Source organism: Hypanus sabinus, chromosome 6, assembly GCF_030144855.1.
Source record: "Hypanus sabinus isolate sHypSab1 chromosome 6, sHypSab1.hap1, whole genome shotgun sequence".
Taxonomy (NCBI): domain Eukaryota; kingdom Metazoa; phylum Chordata; class Chondrichthyes; order Myliobatiformes; family Dasyatidae; genus Hypanus; species Hypanus sabinus.
Genome location: NC_082711.1, coordinates 45,912,886 through 45,934,459, shown reverse-complemented (window position 1 = coordinate 45,934,459; position 21,574 = coordinate 45,912,886). Strand labels below are relative to the sequence as shown.

The 21,574-nt window shown below is 39.8% G+C and overlaps 1 protein-coding gene across 1 annotated transcript; it reads right to left on the bottom strand.

The window, feature by feature from the left end:
• Positions 1-6,411: 6,411 nt before the first annotated feature.
• Positions 6,412-21,089, bottom strand: LOC132395146 (patched domain-containing protein 3-like). The gene is made up of 4 exons (XM_059971446.1): positions 20,373-21,089; positions 13,746-13,867; positions 13,519-13,664; positions 6,412-7,973 (listed from the first exon to the last, which is right to left on the bottom strand). The coding sequence occupies exons 1-4, from the start codon at positions 21,087-21,089 to the stop codon at positions 6,412-6,414; spliced, it is 2,547 nt and encodes an 848-aa protein (XP_059827429.1).
• Between the last annotated feature and the right edge of the window lie 485 nt (positions 21,090-21,574).

Sequence of the window (21,574 nt, the reverse complement as noted above, 5' to 3'; positions counted from 1 at the left end):
GATTGCATGTCTCAGAGCCGAAAGTTAAGATAATGAGGTTATTTTTTAATGGGCTTGCATCAAATTGGGCAGCATGGCTAATTTGCACCATTGTGGCTTGAGTGCAAGCTTGGAGACCAGACGGATGTTGTCACTGTAACATATCAAGTATGGTCATGGGTATAGCAATCAATAGTTTTTTATGTACTTAGCATATTTGTTAATTTTGGGTGTCTCTGTTGTCAAAAGTGTGTAGGATATTTGTATTGATCAGTTTCTCCCAAGGGTATTTGGCCCTTCAGCATTGTGTTATCAATTACAATGTGCTTCCACTATCAATCTCAAAGGAACCATTTGTCAACTCAAAGTATTGAAGTAAGCAATGTCACTGTACCTATTGAAATTGTATTTAATTGCCTGTTGAATTACCTTTTGATCTTAAAGATATAAAAATGTGATGTGCCTTTGGGTTTGTGAGCCTCTACCGACTATCTTCAGAATGATGCCTGCTTGTGCTGTATCAAGACTTCTATATCAGCTTTAGTGTCACTGGTGACTTCGACCACAGTCACAACAGGTGCCTTGTTGCACAACTTCCAAGCAGTTCATTCCAGATTCTGACTGCTCTGTGGAGAGGTGGGTGAAGTAGGTAATTCCCTCTGTATCCTTTCTAAACCACCTACCTCATGCCCTCTTATTTGTATTTCTCTCCACACCCACCAATTTTGAAAACCAAAGTTATGACATCTTTCATTTTAATGTGCTTGCTTCCAATCTGGGAAACCAATTGCTGTCGTTGCAAAAGAGGAGTTCTTAATGCCTTCTCTGTGTTCACGCCAAAAGGCAATTTGCTCATGTTCAAATTTCTCGGGTTGTGTAGAGCAGTAACTGATAACATGTACGTCTTTGCTGATTGGGGGATATTACCCTGCTCCTGGTGAAATAGTGCTCTTCTTTTAAAGCAGAGGCTTACAACCTGGGTCCACTGACCCCTTGCTTAATGGCATAAAGAAGGTTGGGAACCCCTGTTTTTAAGCCCTGTGACAAACCAGATATTTTACTAAAGTAGGCTGAAACTGCAATGAGGCTAATGTGCCTCCAAAGCAGCAGTCAAATGAACTGATTAGTGCTGTGCAAAGGAATTGATCAGTTTTGCGTGCCTTCCAGATCGATCATTCTAAACATACACCTGCTCAGTAATGCATATATCTAATCAGCCAATCGTGGTAGAAACTCAACATGTGGACATTGTCAAGGGGTTCAGTAGTTGTTTGGTCTAACCATCAGAATGGAGAAAAAATGTGACCTAAGGGATTTTATGGAATTATTGTTGGTGCCATAATCGGGTGGTTTGAGTCAGAAACTGCTTATCTCCTGGGATTTTCAAGCACAATAGCCCCTACAGTTTACAGAGAGAGATGCAAAAAACAAAAGAAAAACTTCCGGTGAGTGGCAGTTCTGTGGGCGAAAACTCCTTGTTAATGAGAGGTCAGAGGAGAATGGGCAGACTGGTTCAAGCTGACAGGAAGACAACAGTAACTCAAATCATGCATTACAACAGTAGTGTGCAGAAGAGCATCTCTGAACGCACATATCTAAACTTGAAATGGATGGCCTGCATCAGCAGAAGACAACAAATGTCACTCATTGTCACTTTTATTAGGTACAATAGGTTCCTAAATATAATAAACAATTCCTAAATAATATAAAAGGAAAAGAAAAGCAATACAGAATATAGTGTTACATTTTAGAGAAAGTACAGTTCAGATAGACAAGTAAGGTGCAAGAATCATGACAAGGTGGAAAGAGATATAGAGTTCATCTTGCAATGGTCTGTTCAAGAGTCCTTTAACAATAGGATGAATGTTGTCCTTAAGGCTGTATTTGGCAATTAGACCAGAAATTACAGCCTCCTAGCCCTGAGTAAATTCCTGACCACCTGGAGGTGGATTCTGCCCCATTCCATATTGTCAATCTGCCTCTCTACCAGAGGTCTTCAGGTTCAGACCCAGGGAATAACTGTCAACAGTTTACTAAAAAGTACATACTGTTTATTAGCAAGCTTGCGTGCTCAGTTGGCAACAGAGTCTCTGTTCACTGAGCTTGAGAAAATCTGCAGCCAAGTGAGCCCAGAATATGGTGTGGAGCTGTTGATATATATTATTATCACATTTTGATAAGGGTAGACTGAGAAGCTTCTCATGGAACAAACACTTGTTCATACATTATTCTCTCAACTCAACTTGTCCAGCTGCCAATAAGTCAGTTAGGTGTTCCCCTTTTAATTCTGTATATAATTCCTCATTCCCTCCTTTTGTCATTCTATGACAACTAGGATTATCAATGTCAGGATTGTTGTACATCTTAATTTTCATACTTGTGTAAGAAGGGTGGATAGTAACCCTTGGGATAAGCAGAAGGGCTTTCTGCATCACTTCCTCATCATGTGCACCTCGGTCTCTCTGAAGTCCCCTTCCTTTTAGGGGACTCTGTATAAATATCCCCGTAGGTGTAGGGTAAAAGCACTGGCTGTCAAGGGGCCATAAACATTGGAAAAGTGCAGTAGGTATGAGTACTCCTGTGATGAGATAGAGTAATGTAGCAGTATACAGCTCCATCCTGCGAAGATGTCACTGAAAGGCCACAATCCTCCTCTTGAGCTAAAGCAATATAGGTCGGCCCCAATTTTCTGGATTTTATTTACCTCCTTGTGAACGTGAATGGAGAGGTAATGTTCTCTGATTCATCTGGGATGTAGGTGCAGTGCTCGCGTCCTATAACGGCACAAGCACCTCCTTTTTCGGCCAGAACAAAATTGAGCACCATCATTTCAGCAGTGGTGGCCCTCACCTGATCCTGGATGCCATCCATGGCCTTAGTGGTATTACTGGCCATCCCCTCCAGGTTGATGATTTCCCTTGAATTGCAGGCTGCTCCATAGAGGGAAAAAGCTATCATCCAGAAGTGCTCCGGTTGTGAGATTCCTCACTTTTGCCATAGGAAGGAAGGGTGCTGGTCCAGGGTTTTCAGCATTAGCATATGGGGTACAAGGTAAGCCAGCAGCCCATCCAAATTCTGCTCTCTTGTTGGGTGTCCCATCAGCTAGCTGTCTCTCCTGTGAGCCACAAATAGACCCTTTCTCCACAAACCCATTGAGTTCCATTTGGGGGTGTGGTGGTTTGGCCATTGTATAAATGGCACAGGTGCTATTGCCCAGAAAGTAAGTCCCCTTACCTTTTAATTTATAGTAGCAGATAGTATTCGCTGGTTGATCAGATCTGACAGTGGTGGAGGGCCATGATGTCTGACCTACCCGTCGGATGGCTTCTTGCAGGTGGGACAAATGTACCAACCATCAAAGCAGTGGCACCCAGTCTCCAATCACATCACTGGTGCAATTTTGGGCCTCACTAGTCTAAACGTCATTAGAAAAGTCAAGTAAAAAAAAACCCAGACTGACTTATTCACTGCTGTTCAGTGGAATGGCTACTAGGGGAACCTCTATCTTCCCATGGGAAGGAATCACTGCACACACCCAACATAACTATAGCAAAGCTACAGGAAACCGTCTGGCTTGGTTACTACAATACAATTGCTTAAGATTACCTTATTCATGTTTGCACACGTTTGGCGTGCCCTAGATATGTCTATTTTGGAAGTCATTGTAGTTTGCCTGTTGAAATGGTCAGTAACACTTGGTAGGATCCATTCCAATGAGGCTCAAGCTTCTTTCTAAGATGGTTCCTTTTGAGAACAAAGTCTCCAGGGCAAACTCAAACCGCTTGCCTTGAACTTACTATTCTTCTTTATTCCGTTTGGGTCCCGTCAGTGGATTTTCCCCGTCAAAATAAGGGAATAAACAGAGTCATCAAAGAGTAGAAAGGAACCAAGGTTAAAGTGTACCTTGTGGGCCCATTCATCTCTGATTCACTCAATGGTCCATCTGTCCACTTATTCAATTTTGACAAGGGGTCTACCACATTTTGGGACCCTGTCACTGCGCCAAGATGTCAATCTGCCTTTAGGTTCAGACTCAGAACAATTGTCAAAAACAGTTTACTTAAAAGTACATACTGTTTATGAGCAAACTTGCATTCTCAGTTGACAACACAGAGCTTCTGCTCATTAAACTTGAGTAAATCTGCAGCTAAGTTTGCCCAGAATACTGTGTGGAGCTGTTGATGTACATTATTACATTTTGATAAGGGTAGACTGAGAAGCTTCTCATGGAACAGACACTTCTTTGTTAATACATTATTCTCACAACACAATGTTAAAGCTGCCAACAGTCAGTTAGGTTTTAGCCCTTTTAATTCTGTATATATTCCTCATTCCCTGCTTCAAGACAATGAAAAGAAACTGAGACAATTAGAATGACAGTATCTCCTATATTTTGTGAGGCAGGTCTGACAATTCATTAATAATTGTATTGTGTGTGTCATTGTCTTTACAGGATATCAATCATAGGTTGTCCTTTCTTTGGCAAATGCCCTCACCAAATGCAGGATTGTAACTGGTATTCATCGACAGCAGAATTCCTTTGAATGTGGTCCCATTGAATGCTGCTCAAGGCATGGATTTAACATGTTTCTGCGTGTAAAGCAACCTTAAGCAATTTCAAGCATTTTTGCATTTTCATTAGCTTTTGTAGGGAGGATGTTTCAGCTGAACAGGATACACAAAGGCCATTTAGTGGATCAGATAAAGGGCTAAATCCAAGATCTAGGGTATCAAATTTTTTTAAAAAAAACTAGTATTTGCTAAGTCCACTGTTCTCTCTACACTCATGACTAGTTAGGCACAGCTCAAACACCATCTATAAATTTGCTGATGTCACCAATGTTAGTAGAATTTTACATGGCGATAAGGAGGCATATACAGGAGTAAGATAGAATGGTTGATTGGACGGTATTGCAACAACTAGTCAATGCTATCAAGACCAAGGAATTGATTGTGGACCAGAAAAGAGGTGTTGGGTGAACAGACATCAATTCTCCTTGAGGGGTCAGCGGTAGAAAGGGTTAGTAGCATCAAGTTCCTGGGTGCCAGCATCTCAGAGAATCTATCTTGGGCCCTACACACTAATGCAATTGTGAAGAGAGCATTCCAGTGGCTCTACTTCAGTAGAAATTTAAGGAGTTTGGTATGTCACTAAAAAAATTGGAATTTCTACAGATGTACAGTGGAGAACATTCTGACTGGTTGCATCAACACCTAGTATGGCTGCTCCAATGCTTAGGATCACAAGAGACTGCAGAGGAGTGTAGACTCAGCCAGCTCCCTTACAAGGACAACCCTCTCACAGTCAATAACATCTTCATGAGGTGGTGCCTCAAGAAGGCAGTATCCAGCTTTAAGAACCCTCACCATCGGGCTCATGCCCTCTTCTCGTCACTACCATCGTGGAGCCTTAACACCCACACTCAATGTTTTAGGAACAGCTTCTTCTCGCCCCCATCAGATTTCTTAACAGTCCATGAATACTATCTTGTTTTTCCTCTTTTGCATTATCTTTTTTAAAGTTATTTATAATGTATAGTAATTTATGTTATGTACTGTACTGCAGTCACAAAACAACAGATTGCGTGATACATGTTAGTGATAATAAACCTGATTCTGACAGTATGGAAACTGCTTTTATCATCTTTGAGAGTTTCCAATTTCATTTTATCCGATTCCAAGATAACTTCCTTTGCCATTCATCTATAAAGTATTCAGAACCTGTTTTTTTTGTTGTTGTTGTGTAAGCTCATTAGTCATGCAATCAAAAATATTTATTCTTGAAAAAATGAAACATTAACTAAAATGTTTTAATTCTACATACAAATTTAAATTTTAATTGCAAAATCAGTTTTCTTTACAGATGCTAGTTAATATATTTAACAGAAATTGTACTGTTACAGAATTGAGTATTACAATTATATTTGAATATATATACAACTAATGTATTGAAAGATGTATTGAATTTAATTTCATGACTTGCCATAGCAGGATTTAAAATTCACAAACAATACTATTACTAACCATAACACTTTGTTTTTGTGCACTTTCTATTAATTCTTTTCATTCCATTAAAATGCAAGCACTATAATGAAAATTGCATCTTTTTAACAAATACAAAATATCTATCCTAAGATTGATACACATATGGAATGTCATTTGCCATTTTTAGCTAATGCAGTGTGAAAAAGCCTCTGCAGGTAATTCATCACAGACATCTGCACAATCTCACCTGCTTAGGTAAGGTGCAGTTATACATAATCATCTCAATCCAAAATTATAAGGCACTTATTTGCAAAGTGCCAGTCTTTGGAATATCACTATAAAATTTGACAAGGTGGGGAAAAAGGCTCTTGTTAATCAAGTACTGTTGGTTGAGCTGATAATTGTTTACCATTTCTGCTTTGAATTGGTTTTGTTCTGGTTTTCTTTTTACTGATTTGGATCTATAGCCTGTTTCTCTGCAGCTTTACGCCTGAAAAACGTCATAAAAACCGGCATTAAAACAATTCCATGAACTGCACCAAAAGTTATGACAAGGAACATGATCTTAAAAAATGTTCTAAATATGTAACTTGCTGCACTAGACAATGTAATAACACCCATTATAGTTGAAAGAGCCCCTTGGATAATAGGATAGCCAAGTCTATATAATGAATCAATAGATCGCTCATTGGCAGTTTCTTTTTCACTTGAAACAAATGCATATGAAATATGAGCTGTAAAGTCCACTGAAAAGCCAATGCAAATGACTAAGTTAATCATAGATATAGAATCTAAGTTGACACCCCATAAAGTCATAAAACCAGCCACACCCACTAAAACTGATGCAATAGCAAATGTAACCCAGATAGAACAGATAGGATTAGGAATTAACAAAAGGGCAATCAGCAGCATAGCACCAGCAGCCACACCAATATTCTGTATTGTGGTGGATATTATCACAAGATATTGATCAAAGTAGATAAATGCAGGATGAAAGACGTGTAAAGGAACACTACAGTCCTTTGCCAAATCCCTCAACTCAATTAGCATGTTTTTCTCAGCAATTGAATCATTGATGTAAATAGTTTGAATAAAAAAACGTGAAGCTTCAATATTTTTTTTGTCAACAGAAATAGCAATATCTTGCTTATATATGTGGACCACGTTTAAAAAAGTATCCAGCATTTTCATGAATCCATGTTTATTACTTATGGAAACATTCGACAGTTGTTCAGCAATTCCAGGGTAGATACGGAGCCAGGACTCTGAGTAATCACCATCTACATAGGAGAGATTTTCAAATGCATGCATACACCTCTCAATTTCCTTCTGTATGTTTGAATCCCAGTAACTCACAGGTTGGATGACAGTAACCATGACACGTGGTCCATACTTGGAAAAATACTTACTTACATCATCATAGAATTTAATCACATATGAATAATCACTGGCCAAGTTTCTGATATCGATCCCTTCTTTGAGATTAAAACAACCATAAAAACTGGCAGCCAAATACCCTAGATAAAGGACTACCACAACTCCCTTGGTCCAACGATTTGTAAGAAATGGACCGTAACGATTTTTCATAAAGAGAGAAACTGGATGTTCTATCTCTGCACCTGTTTTTTCATTGTAAGCCCCACCAACACAGCACATTCTATAACATTTAGATTCACCCGGTAAATGCTCACGTTCAACTTTTCTAAGTGTTAGCCAATGCCGGTTCGCAGCTTCTCGTTTCCCATTCAATACGAGAATTGCTCCAAAAAATGTAATGTTGTAAATAAAGCTGAGCAAAACAGTTGTACCAGTGTAAACACAGAATGATTGCACAGATGGAAAAGGAGTCATAATGCCAATATAAAAAGCCAAAATGTCAGTCAAAGTAGTGATCGTAATGGAGGTGGCTGCATCAGAATAGGCTCCACTCGCACGTTCTTCAACACTGTCGTTGACATTAGTTTTCTCCCAGCTTGCAAGCATAATGAACACATTGTCTACACCAATACCTGCAGATCAAAATCATGAATAGTGCTAATTCAGCTTTTATGTTAAAGCTGAAACTTAATTGCAATCTTTACATCATAGGTGTCAAACTCAAGGCCCGCGGGCCATATCCGGCCCGGCGTACAATTATATCCAGCCCATGAGATAATTTTAGATAGATCTATTATTTTAATTATTAATGGCCCAGCGATATGAAGCCTATGATTGTAAGTTAATACCAATCATAAAATTAATGCTTGCTCAGCAGTCTTCTTCATAAGAAACGGAATTTGTGAAGTGAAACACTTTGTATTTATAGCAGAGACTGAGACACATGAGAACAGGCCGAAAAAACGGAGGCAATGAAAGCTGCGTTCGCACGCGCCCGACTGATCCGGCCCGCATGAAGCTGCATTTTGCCCAATCCGGCCTGTGACCTAAAATGAGCTTGACACCCCTGCTTTACATGATTTAAAAACTATACATAATGATCAAAATGTTCTCCAGCTCTTTGATATTGTCTACAAATTTCCGTATTTCCTATATTTGATTCTCGTCTACCTTTTTTTATTAGTCTCTCCATCTGTATTGTATTCCTTTGATTCTTTCCTTTTCATTCCTTTTATATCCCCCTTTCCTCTCCCAGCATTTTCAGATATACTGTGCAAAGTTAACTTCTTTCAGACAAGGTTTTAAATTGAGCTATTGACAAGCCCTCTCAGACTTGGAGATGCAAAAAAGTTATCTCTAATGTCCTGACCAACAATCATTCCTCACTCAACAGAGTTAAAGAAACAAAAATCACAGTGAATTACAACATTTTAAGGTATTTCTCACATGATCTTGCATTTCCATACTTCCTACAAAAATGAATACATTTCAAGTATTCACTGACTATAATGCACTTTGAAATCAAATTTTAAAAACGCTTTTAATAAAACTTCTATTGCTCTCAATTTGATTTCTGTACATCTTTTATGAAGCTCCTCCCTTCTATTTAACTTTACAATTGCTCGCCTCTCCTAAAAGGTTCTTAAAATATAATGCATTTGGCAGCTGTTTTCTTCCCCTTTTTTAACTACTTGTAGTTCGCCACTTTCAGAGATGTGATGGATAAGATAATGCTTTCTTTGGTGCAGCAGAAATTAGAGAATAGGAATCTGAACAGCATGTCTAATGTGCATCTTTAGCATCTTCATTAGGTTACATTCTTGGGCTGCCATTCATTTTTTTTGTATTCTTCTAAATACATCAAATATTAGAATACAAAAATTGCTTGAAATTAAAAAAAACAAACAATGTTAACAGCAATATTTTTTATGAACACTTCAAAAATAAACTGATTTTCCAATGGCCTTTGATGAAATATGTTGAAGGTTTATTCTGTAGGATCAGATATCAAGTAGCAAGCTAACTAGACAACAGAAAAGGCAAAAAGCAATTAAGGGTAGTTACTCAGATTGGCAACAATTGGAAAGTAATACTTCATTTCTAGTGGTGATAAATTGTTCATCACCTGTGTAAAGGATCTAGGCTTGGCAATTGAAATGATTACATTAAGAGCTTGTGACACATTTTTACTGAAGAATGCTTGACATAAAAGACATTAATAAATGAACAGAATACAATAAAAACTTCAATTTTTATAGAATTTCCACTGTAGCTAAATAAAGTTCCATAGTATTATTATATGTATAATGACATAAGTTATATAAAGATAGGTAATTAAAAGTTTGGTCAAGAAGTTGGGTGTATGGAGGGCACATATGCAGAGAGGCTTAGAGTGAATTCTAGACATTGTCTTGGCAACTCAGGCATAACCATCAGTGATGGGATGATTAATTTTGGAGCTGACCAACAAGCCACTGAATGATGTAGAAAAGCTGGTTATTCTGTTAGAAGGCATGAATCTGAAAAATCCAACATACAGAATTCAAAGGCTTGCAATGAAAGTGAGTCTGGAGTTGAAGCAGCAGTTTGCTATGATGAAGGGGTTGATTTTTGTGTAAGGGGTTATAAAAGGGCATTTGAAGGAGAGAAGGATAGTACCAAAGAACAGATAAGAAGATCAGTGAACATATTCAAGAAGGGAGGCTGGGATGCCAATTCAATAATGGGACAGAGGTAGAGAAATAGATACTTGACCAGATGAAAGAGACCTGAGCAGGTCATATAATAAGCGAGTACCTAACCTCCTGCACCATAAGGTCTTTCCACATCAGCAAGGCACAAGTAAAATGTTTCATGTACTATTCTCCACTTATCTGGATAAGTGTTTTGCCAACAATACACAAGCAGGTCAACATCATTGAATACAAAGCAAATCACTTTGTATTGGCACCCCACCAATACCCCAAACATTCTCTTCACTTGTACATAGTGGCTATATCCTGTACCATCCACAAAATGCACTTCAGTTTTTTCACTCAGAGAATTCCAACAGAACCTCCCAAGCCCGCAACCTTTAACAGTGAGGAAGCATGGGTACCAAATGCTTGGGAACATAACCAACTATATGTTCCCAAATTACCCTTTCTTTTAATACACCACGTATCCTGGGCCCACCACCTAAATACAATCATAAGGAAAATGCCCCAGCATCTTTACTTTTTTAGGAGGTTAAGGAGATTCAACACATCACTGAACACTCTAACAAACATCTTTGAAGTATCCTGACTGGCTGCAGAGAGCAGTGATTTTATACAATACATCATGGGTACATCCATCCCCATCAGTGGGAGTACTTACTGGAGGCACTGCCTCAGGAAAACAGCATTCATCACAACAGTGTCTCTTCCACCTCAAGCGACTGAAGATGTTCGGCATGAGCCCTTAAACCCTCAAGACACCATTAACGTTAACAGCAATATTTTATAGAGGCACCATTAAGAGCATCCTGACTTGGTACAGAAACTGTACCAACCTTGATCGCTAGGCACTGCAGATTGTGGTATGAACAGCCCAGCACATCTGTGGATGTGAACTTCCCTCCATTGAGGACATCTACAGCAGCAGGTACGTAAAGATGGCCTGGAAGATCACCGGTCACCCCAACCATAAATTGCTTCAGCTGCTTCCATCTGGCTAACAGTACTGCAGCATTAAAGCAGGGCCGACAGGCTATGGGACAGTTACTTTCTACAAGCCATAGACTTACAAATTCATATGTCTGTACATTGCAATGGAGTCATAATGCAAAGATTTTTACTCCCTTGTTGTGTGGCAGATGTAAGTTTTAAATAAATTCAATAATACTTCAATAATAAGAGTCTGGTGGAGGTAGACAAGCAAATATATGAAACTTGCAAAGGCACTAATTAAGATCTCAATCACCTCAAAATTCACTAGGGTAAAGTCAGTTTAATAGATCTGGGGAATTCCTTAAAGGAATTCAGGAGAATTTTCTTAGTCCATATGTAGCAAATTTCACATGATAAAGAATTTAGGAGTTAGGGAATGAAGCTGGAAGGAGTACCAATGTGAAAGTGTTATTTTTGTATTGCAGACTAATTCAGTTAAATTTAGCATGGTTAAGGAAAGAACAAAGAAAAGATTCTAATTTAGGGCAATGCTACTTTTACTGGTCTGAAGTGTTTTATAAAGAATGGACTGGAGATTACACCAAAGTTGTTGCACCTCAGGGTATTTGATGAAAAGATTCAGGGCAAGCTTCCATAAAAGTGAGGGACTGCCAAATTAGAAATCCCCGGATAAAAAGAGGGCTGGACAGGATTTTAAAAAAAAGGACTCTGTAAACTCAGATTCCTTTCCAGTTACTTACTTACCACAAATACTAAACTTACTGATCCACAGTTCCCATGTTTTTCTTTGCCACCTTCGAATTCCAATCTACCGGCACCTCACCTGTGCCTAATGATGATATAAATATCTCAGCTAGGACTCACGCAATTTCTTCTTTAGCCTTCCACAGTGTTCTTGGATATATCTGATCAGGCTCTGAAAATTTGTTTGCCTTCATACCTTTAAAAGCATCCCGCACCTTCTCTAATGCAGACCAGCTCCTGTACCTTCCCATCTACTTTTCCTACTTCCAAAATTTTAATGTATTTCTGCAGAGGAGAAATACTTATTAAGGATCTTGTCCATCTCCTGTGGCTCCAAGTTCCCAATGGTTTTTGAGGGCCTCTATTCTCTCTTTAGTTAATCTTTTCCCCTTGATATATGAAATATTTTTGAATTTTTCTTCATCTTCTCTGCCAGAGCTATCTCATGCCCTTTTTTGCTCATCTGATTTCCTTCATGAGTGCAACCCTTATAATTCTCCAGGGATTTGCTTGTTTGCAATTGTTTGTACCTGACCAATGCCTCCTTCTTTTCCTTGACCAGGGCCTCCATATTCCTCGCCGTCCAGCATTCCCTACTCCTATATGCCTTGTCCTTTATTCTAATAGGAACAGCCAGATCTCGAACTCTTCCTATCTCAACTTTGAAAGCCTCCCACTTCTTTATGATTCTTTTACCTGCAAGCAACCCACACCTATCTACCTTTGCAGGCTCCTGTCCCATACTGTTGAAATTCACCTAGCACTAATTTAGTACTTGAGCCAGTGGATTAGTTTTGTCCTTTTCCATAACTGGTTTAAAAATAATAGAACTACTGTCACTGTTCCCACTGTCACCTCAGTCACCTGCTCCACCTTACTACCCAAGTTCTAGTTTGCCCTCTCCCTATTAAGGCCCTCTATCATAGCCAAGATTCCTATTCATCAGAAAGATCTCAGCCCGAAACGTCGACAGTGCTTCTTCCTATAGATGCTGCCTGGCCTGCTTTGTTCCGCCAGCATTTTGTATGTGTTGTTCCTTCAGGTAAGCATTTCTTTTCTCAAAGATGAGCTGGTTGTTAGGTTAGCTGACAATTGTGAAATAGTCCAAGTGTTGGTGGACAGTTGAATTGAAAGAATGGGATGGGGAAGGAGTCTTAAATAAGTGTGAGGGATTAGGTTACAGCAGGAGTTCCTACCCATTTTTATGCTATGGATCCTACCTTTAACTGAGGGGTCCATGGACCCCAGGTTGGGAACCCCTGGGATAGGGGAAATAAAAAAGGGGAATGCAAATAACTAGATTGCATTGGGACCTGGCATGAAATTGATGGGGTGAATGTGCACTTTCTATGTCACAAGGAAACATGAACAAAGTGACATAGATTTAAAGTAATTGATAGAAGGATTAAAGATGAGAGAAATACTTTCACTCAGAAGATAGTAGGGCTTAGGCACCACCTGTAAGGTTAGAGTAAGAACCTCCAACATATTTACATATACCTGTGTGCTTACTTGAAGAGCAGTGGCTCACAAGATTAGACATCAAATGCTATACAAGATGGGTAAGGCTTTTTTATATAATTGCCTCCTCTTGTCTCATACATTCTCAATAATTAATGATCGTAATATTAAAGCTAGGCATTCTTATCACAATAATCAATCATTGTGAAGCTATATTTTTATGTGAATATTATCCTTGGGCCTTCTTATTTGCATATTTCAAAAGCTTTATATTAGCTATTTCTATCTAATTTTGAAAATGATAATAATAAAAAGACCTGACCTAGAATCAGAAAAGGTGCATTGGCAGTATTGATGGCAAACGACACCTTACAATATACCAGTAGTCCAAAGCCTGTTAGTACGGCCAATCCAGTTGATAAGACTCCCAGACAAGCAACCCAGACCTTATTCCTCACACAGTCAAGTCTGAAAGTAAATGAAATAACTTCTGTAACTTATGATAACCTTGTATTACTTACAATAATTTAATACAAAAAAACTTTTTACCTCATACAGGATACGATAGAAAATGTTATTGTAAGGAAGTAAGTAACCGAAAAAAGTGGAATTATTATTTTGGCATTTCCTTCAAATTCATCTTGTCTTGATATGGAACTGAAATATGAAATCTGTAATTCAAAAAAATTACACATAGTATAAACAATAATCAGCAGTTGCAAAGAGATACAAGGTATTTCTCTAGGACACTAACAAGAGCTGACTTTTTACAAAATACTTCATTTTAGTAAAAATAAAATACTAAAAATTAATCATGTAGCATTGTGATACCCATGTTTTTGTGAGCAATCCCAAAAAACTAAACTACAACTCATGTGCCTTTGTTGACTAAGACCCATGGTCTGAAATCTAGATTTTCTAACTTGTTTAAGTTAAAAGGGGGGTGTGGTATACGTTTATATAAATAAAGTTTTTTTTCAGTATAAACAAAGGTACAAAAAGAAGGTTTGGGATAAAAATAATAAATGCTGGAAAGTCACAGCAGGTCAGGCAGCATCTGTGGAAAGAGAAAAAGATAATGTTTTCAAAGTTTCAAAGTGCATTCATTATCAAAGAGTGTATAAATTATATAACGTTGAGATTTGTTTGCTTACAGGCAGTCGCAAAGCAAGGAACCTGAAAGAATCCAATTTTAAAAAAAAGACCAATCTCCCCACCCCAGTGCCCCCAGAGAAAGAGAAAAAAAAACACAAATCAAATCATATGGACAACAGAAGTGAGCAACAACAATAGCATTCCAACCCATATTGAGTCCTTAGATACAAATCCCCAGAGTAACCCAAAGTAGGCCCAAAGCATCAGTATTCAGTTCATATTAGTGGGGCAAATTGCTGCAAAGTTCGAAGACACAAAGCACAGCAGCCGGGGGCAGTCTCAAGCCTTAGCATCACGGAGAGAAGCTCCCAGTCTATCTGGGCCAGAATTTAAGTAATCCAAACTTCATACTAAGACCCTTTCTTCTAGAATTCTTTTGCTTTTGAACTACCAGTAAGCTTTTGCACATCTTCAGTAGCTTCATCTTAAACCAGAGGACTCTAATAGTTTAGATCAAAGATCCCTTCTTCTTGATTTTCAAAATATATATCTTGGAAACTCTGCCCTGGAAAAACCATTGAAATCCTAATCTGTCCACATTCTTCTCAAGTCAAGTCACTTTCAAGTCATTTCGATTATAACTGCTGGTGCAGTACACAGTAAAAACGAGACGTTTGTCAGGACCATGGCGCTACATGAAACAACACAGAAAAAACACTAGACTACAGACCTACCCAGGACTGCATAAAGCGCACAAAACAGTACAGGTATTACAATAAATAATAAACAAGACAATAGACACAGTAGAGGGCAGTAAATTGGTGTCAGTCCAGACTCTGGGTATCGGGGAGTCTGATAGCTTGGGGGAAGAAACTGTTACAAAGTCTGGTCGTGATAGTCCGAATGCTTCGGTGTCTTTTCCCAGATGGCAGGAGGAAGTAGAGTTTGTATGAGGGGTGCATGGTGTCCTTCATAATGTTGTTTGCTTTGCGGATGCAGCATGTGGTGTATGTGTCTGTAATGGCAAGAAGAGAGACCCTGATGATCTTCTCAGCTGACCTCACTATCCACTGCAGGGGCTTGAGATCCAAGATGGTGCAATTTCCAAACCAGGCAATGATGCGGCTGCTCAGGATGCTCTCAATACAACCTCTGTAGAATGTGGTGAGGATGGGGGCGGGAGAGATAGACTTTGCTCAGCCTTCTTAGAAAATAGAAACACTGCTGGGCTTTCTTTACTATGGAACTGGTGTTGAGGGATCAGGTGAGATTTTCCACGAGGCGAACACCAAGAAATTTGGTGCTCTTAACGATCTCTACCAAGGAGCTGTCGATGTTCAGCGGAGAGTGGTTACTCCGTGCCCTCCTGAAGTCTTTCGTTTTGTTCATATTCAGAGACAGGTTGTTGGCTCTGCACCAGTCTATTAGCCACTGCATCTCCTCTCTGTATGCTGACTCGTAGTTCTTTAGTTCTTGCTGATGAGACCCACCAAGGTCGTGTCATCAGCGAACTTGATATGGGTTGAGCTGCTACTGTCCAAAATTTTAGGCATATCACCTAATGTTTCTATTTTTAGTTTTAGCAGCCACTTTCAATTATGCTTTTGAAGCACTTTGACAGAAATATTATCCAAATGAAAATGAATCATCAAAGTTCAAAAATTAAAAATTCAAAGAAAATTTATTATCAAAAAACATGTCACCATATACGACCCTGAGATTTACTTTATTGCAGGCATACTCAATAAATTCATAATAGAATAATAACCATAATAGAATCAATAAAAGACAGCAACAGCTTGGGCATTCAACCAGTGTGCAAAATACAACAAACTGTGCAAACAAAAAAATAAATAATAATAATAAATTAGTTAGTTAAATAAACAAACAAATAAATAAATAAATAGACAAACAAACAAGCAACAAATATCAAGAATATGAGATGAAGAGTACTTAAGAATAAGTCCATAGGTTGTAGAAACATTTCAACAATGGTGCACAATAATTGGAATACTATTTCATTTCTAATTTTTCCAAGTTTTACTGCACTCCATCAAAAATCTATCCTCTCAGCCAAATCAGTTGTGATTATAGGTAAATAGAATATTTCAACACAGATTCTTATGGAATGTCAATAAGCTAGAGGGTCTTCAGAAAAGATTTACAAAAATATTGCTGTTACAAGAGGGCTTGAGTTATAAGGAAGATTGATTAGGTTGGAATTGTTTTCCCTGGAGAGAAAGAGGCTGAGCAATGCCCTTATAGATACCTATAAGATAATGAGGGACAGAAATAAAGAGGATGGCCACAGTCTTTTTCCCAAAGTAGAGACGTATAAAACTCAATAGCATAAGGTTAAGGTGCTGTTGTGTGAACAATGTTACTGGAGAGAAGTACTAGTAGATATGAAGCAGCTCCTTCTTTGACAGAATATCACAAATAAACTAACAGCCTTTGGAGGGAGGGCAGAGATGGGAATAGGGATATGGATAGGGATAGTATTGCAAAGGATGAACAGCTCTGATGGGCAGAAGGGTGCAAGGTTGCCCATGTCCCCCTCCCCTGGGAGAATTACAAACTGTTACTATTGCCAGAGTTGGAACAAAACATACTGGGACTGGAACATTTGCTTCAGACAAGGGTGAGATAACACCAGGGGAGAGAGACCATATTATGACTCCTGTCAGACTCACGGCTCCGGAGAGGGCTGTTTACTTGGTACTATTCTGTTCATTAAAATTCCTCAGTGGACAGCTGGAGTGGGCTGGTTTGATGGGCTAAGCCATTCAAAACTGATTGATGTCTGAGACCCTGTGAGTAGGGATAAAAGTGAGGTCTGGGGAGACACCCCTCAGACACACCAGGCAACGCACCAAGAGACACTAGTGAGCACTGTTTAAGTGTTGGAACCCACGAGAAAAGTGTGGGGCATCGGAGACCGAACGAAGGATCGGTCAATTTTAACTCACAGTGTTTATAGCGAGGCCAGTGGGGGCTTGTGTGTGTGTCCACCCTTGCCTGGGTGACGAGTCCACCATAGAAGAACGGTCTAGCTAAAGGACAGAGGGGTCATATCTGAATGGCCACAACAACACATTGACGGATCAAGAACATAAAGGAAGGTTTGACTGGCTGTCACTGTTTGATCTCTCTCTCTCTCTCCAACAATTACAACACATCGACCAACAACTACCTCAGCCTGTATGAACTGAACTGAACTTTATATTCACATATGACAATTCATTATCCCCTAGACAACGATAGAGCTTGTTTATTATTGATTATTATTATACCCACACTTTTAGGTTTAGTATTGCTAACATGTATTATCTGTATATTTGCTGCACCAAACTTCAGTGCATCCCTCAGTAAGTAGTCCTGCAGCCTTGAATGTCCCAGTTGGCAACATTCTTCCACAGACATCTCGATGTGCTGGTAGACCCTCAGGTTTTGGGCCAATCAAATTGTGCCTTTCTCCAAGTTGATGATCTGCCAGTAGTTTCCATGTGCTTCCCTGGGAACAGCCTATAGATCAGACTGTCATGCAGGAGAATGAAGCGTGATACAAACCCTTTCATCTTCCTCCACACTTTCTTTGCAAAGAGGTGAGTTACTGTCTCTTCTCCATACCATTCATCCCGCGGGCAGCGAGTTATGGGGATGATGTTCTGGGCATGCAGGAAGGATCAGACTGGGAGAGCAGCTTTCACCACCAGCCAGGTTGGGTCTTGGTGCCTGTGGGTGAACCTGGTGAGGAAGCATTCCAACAGATGGTCTAGACAGTCTGCTTGGGGGAACCACCTCACTGTGTTCATCACATCTTTCTCCTGCAGTCTCTGCAAAATGTTCAATGTTGACCACTACCAGATGCCCTTGTGGTCAAAGGTGTTAATCTACAAAGGGCAGGTATTGTGGCAAAGTCCAGCTAACTGGGCCATTGCAAGGCAATGGGGCCAGACCCATCCTTCGCAACATGAGAAGACGTGTAGTGGTAACTTTGTGACCATGTATTTAGGATCCACTTAAAGCCTGATGCAGCCACACACAAAGACGGCTATCATGGTGAGGAAAATTTTTGCCCCCATTGTCCAGGGATGTCTGAATTGTGACCCATCTGACCCACTCCATCTTGGATTCCTAGAAGAAGCTGATTGGATGATTCCCAAACTGGAGGAGTGGGGGATGAGCCACACTTACAGCAGACCTGAGGGCACTTCACACCTAATGACCAGCTTCTTCCCTGTTATCGATTGGGAGTGCCCTCCCTAAAGTCCTAATTTCTGTTTTACCTTCTCAGTCTGTTCCAGTGAATTCTTATTCGAACCAGATCCCCAGCACCTTCACGTAATCGGTCCTGATGCCAAATGGTATGGCCTTGCTCTTTAGCTGCTTCACCCTGGCCCCTAATGTCAATTCAAATTAGTCGTAGATGCTGATCAATCTGTGAACTGACATCAGATTAGAGCAGAAGACAGTGACATTGTCCTTGTATAGGGAGGTTTTAAATTTATAGGGCAGCATCATCCCTCTTATGTTTTCATCCTTCCTGACTGTTTTGGCAAAGGGTTCTAAGTAGCACATAACAATTCAGAGGAAAGAGGGCAACCCTGACTGACTCCAGACTTGATGGAGATGGTAAGTTTCCCTCTGCTGTCAACTGAAAACTGATAGTGTGCTGAAAAACTCAGACAGGTAAGAACTCAATTTATATTGCAGTAGCCTTTCTGGAGCTATTGGAAGTAAACCATTCAAGTGGGGTAAAATAATGCAATAGCAACTTCCTCACATCCTTAAACATTGTATGGGGCTGTTCATAGACCTATTTGATTTGATATACTGATTCACACAAGATATCTACTGCAGATTTGCTATTTTGTTTAGCTCAAGGAATTGTTTCTCCTCCCCAATTGTCTTGCTTCAAAGCCAGTAAGATATACAGAATTACACCACTTGGTCGTTCTAGCCCACAGCTTCATCATAGCTGATTTATGATCTCTCTCAACCCCATTCTCCTGCCTTCTCCAGTATCATTTGATGCTCTAATCAAAAACCTAGTAACTTCGGCTTTCAGTATACACTACTCAATAACTTGGCCTCCACCACCGTCTGTGAATTCCAGGGATTCACTACACTCTGGCTAAATGAATTCCTCCTCATCTGTTCTAAATGGACGTTCCTCTATTTTGAGGCTGTGTCCTTTGGTCCCTGACTCACCCTCTATAGGGAACATCTTCACCATATCCACTGTATCCAGGACTTTCAATCTGATACGCCACCCCCCCACTCTGCGATACAGACCCACAGCACGTCTTAACCCTTTCGTTCCCAGAACCATTCTCGTCAACCCTCTCTAATGCTAGCGAGTCTGACTTCGATGAGGGGCCCAAAACTACTAACAACACTCCAAGTGCAGTCTGACCAATCCCTTATAAAGCCTCAGCGTTATACCTTTGCTTTTATATTCTAGTCCTCTCGAAATGAATGCTAACGGTGTATTGGCCTTCCCTCCCACTGACTCGTCCTGCAAATTAATCTTTCTGGAATCGGTCACAAGGACGCCCAAGTCCTTTTGCTCCTCTGATTTTTAAAAATCACCTTTTATAAAATAGTCCATGGCTTTATTCGTTCTACCAACGTTCATGACGGTACATATCCCTAAATTGCATTTCATCTGCCAGTTCTTTGCCCATTCTCCCATCTGCCGACTGCGCGTTTCCCCTTCCACCTACTATTTCAGCAGAGTTAGATTTAAACCTTACATTTAAAATTGGTTCTTTCAATTCTGAAAGAGAGTCTCATTGTCAGGTTACTTGACAAAACACGTGGATTAGAATAGCTTTTTCCAGAAATAAAATCTGTCTTATTTGCGACTGCTTAAAAATATATTTCCACAGACAGCATGGAAACTACAACAACTAAATGATGTAACCTGTCAGGTACCCACCAAGTATTTGTTCTGAATAGAATTTACAGTTTGCAACAGTATAATTTAGATTGGCCTCGAACTCGCAAATAAACTACAAAGATCATATCCGTGAATTTCGACAAAGCGGAATGAAATTTAACCATTTCAAACTGTACCTCAATCCATTTCAAATTTGACGACTTCGAAATTTCGTCCAGAAACATCTGAATCCACATTTCGGTCGGCTTTTCCAATTTCACGTCGTCTTCTCTTAAGTAATAACTAATCCTAACTGCTTGAGCATTTTTAATTTTATTTCCATCTAACTCAACTCCGCCCACAACAGAACCAATAAATGATTTATTATGGCGAGGATATTCAAACGTAATGTTCTCCACTAGATTAGCATCGTAATTTATAATTGTTAAGACTGGATTTGCGTAACATGACCCAGCGAATTTCGCACAAAGAATCGTGAAATCATATTCAGTATTTTCGTAAGTAACTTTCAAATTTTTGACCATTTTGTCAAGTACTAAGATCTCTTCAAATGCCTTTTTCGTAAGGATGTTACTCTCTTTAGTAACAGCAATGAACGAAACAAACGCTCCTTCTGTGAAAAGCCTGTCTAACGAGAAATCGGTAAAATTTACTGGAAAATGCTGCCGAACAAAAGTTCTTTCTAGTTTTGCATCACCACTTATGGGAGTAAACTGTTTTTCGATATCATTTCCTTCGACCTTCTTAAAATTCCTGAATCCTGACCCGAGTACTGCAGAAATCACAAGAGGGATTCCAAAAAACCACCACGAGTACCGAGCCACGCATTTTCCCAGTTTGGCAAAACCGAGGCGCAGAGGTTTCTCAATACAATTTGTGTTACAGTTATTCATACTCTAATCCCCAACACACAAATCCTCGTAATTGAGGAGAACTGCAAAACTACTTAGATGGTTCGAAGTACCATCTGACCACCGTTTCCACAAGGCAACCAATCGTTCGATGAAAAATCACCGAGTCGGCCGGCAGAAAATTAAACCTGGCGCAAGCGCGACCGTTGGCCTCGCGAGCCGGCCGGCAGAAAATTAAACCTGGCGCCGGCTCGAGGGCGCAAGCGCGACCGTTGGCCTCGCGAGCCGGCCGTTGCCGTTCCCGCCTTGCTGCGCGGCGCTGGGAAGCCGGGCATTTTACCTTCCGTGCCCCTTTGCTGTTTTGCGTCAACACGGCTTTTCTTTTTTTGCCGATTTGCAGAGGAATTCGGTCAGGTCTTAAGCAAGGGGCAGTTGCAAAATCATGACTTGGTTCTGCTTGATGCGTTATTTTCAACGTGCTCATAGAAATAGGCCTGAAGTTATAATAATACCTCATGATATAAATG

Excerpts from the sequence above, each read along its gene's own strand:
- LOC132395146 (XM_059971446.1), bottom strand. The coding sequence starts at position 21,089 with ATGAATAACTGTAACACAAATTGTATTGAGAAACCTCTGCGCCTCGGT. Across the intron at positions 13,868-20,372 it reads CAAATTTGAAATGGATTGAG|ATTTCATATTTCAGTTCCAT; the intron begins GTACAGTTTGAA and ends TTTGAATTACAG. Across the intron at positions 13,665-13,745 it reads TCTATCGTATCCTGTATGAG|ACTTGACTGTGTGAGGAATA; the intron begins GTAAAAAGTTTT and ends ATTTACTTTCAG.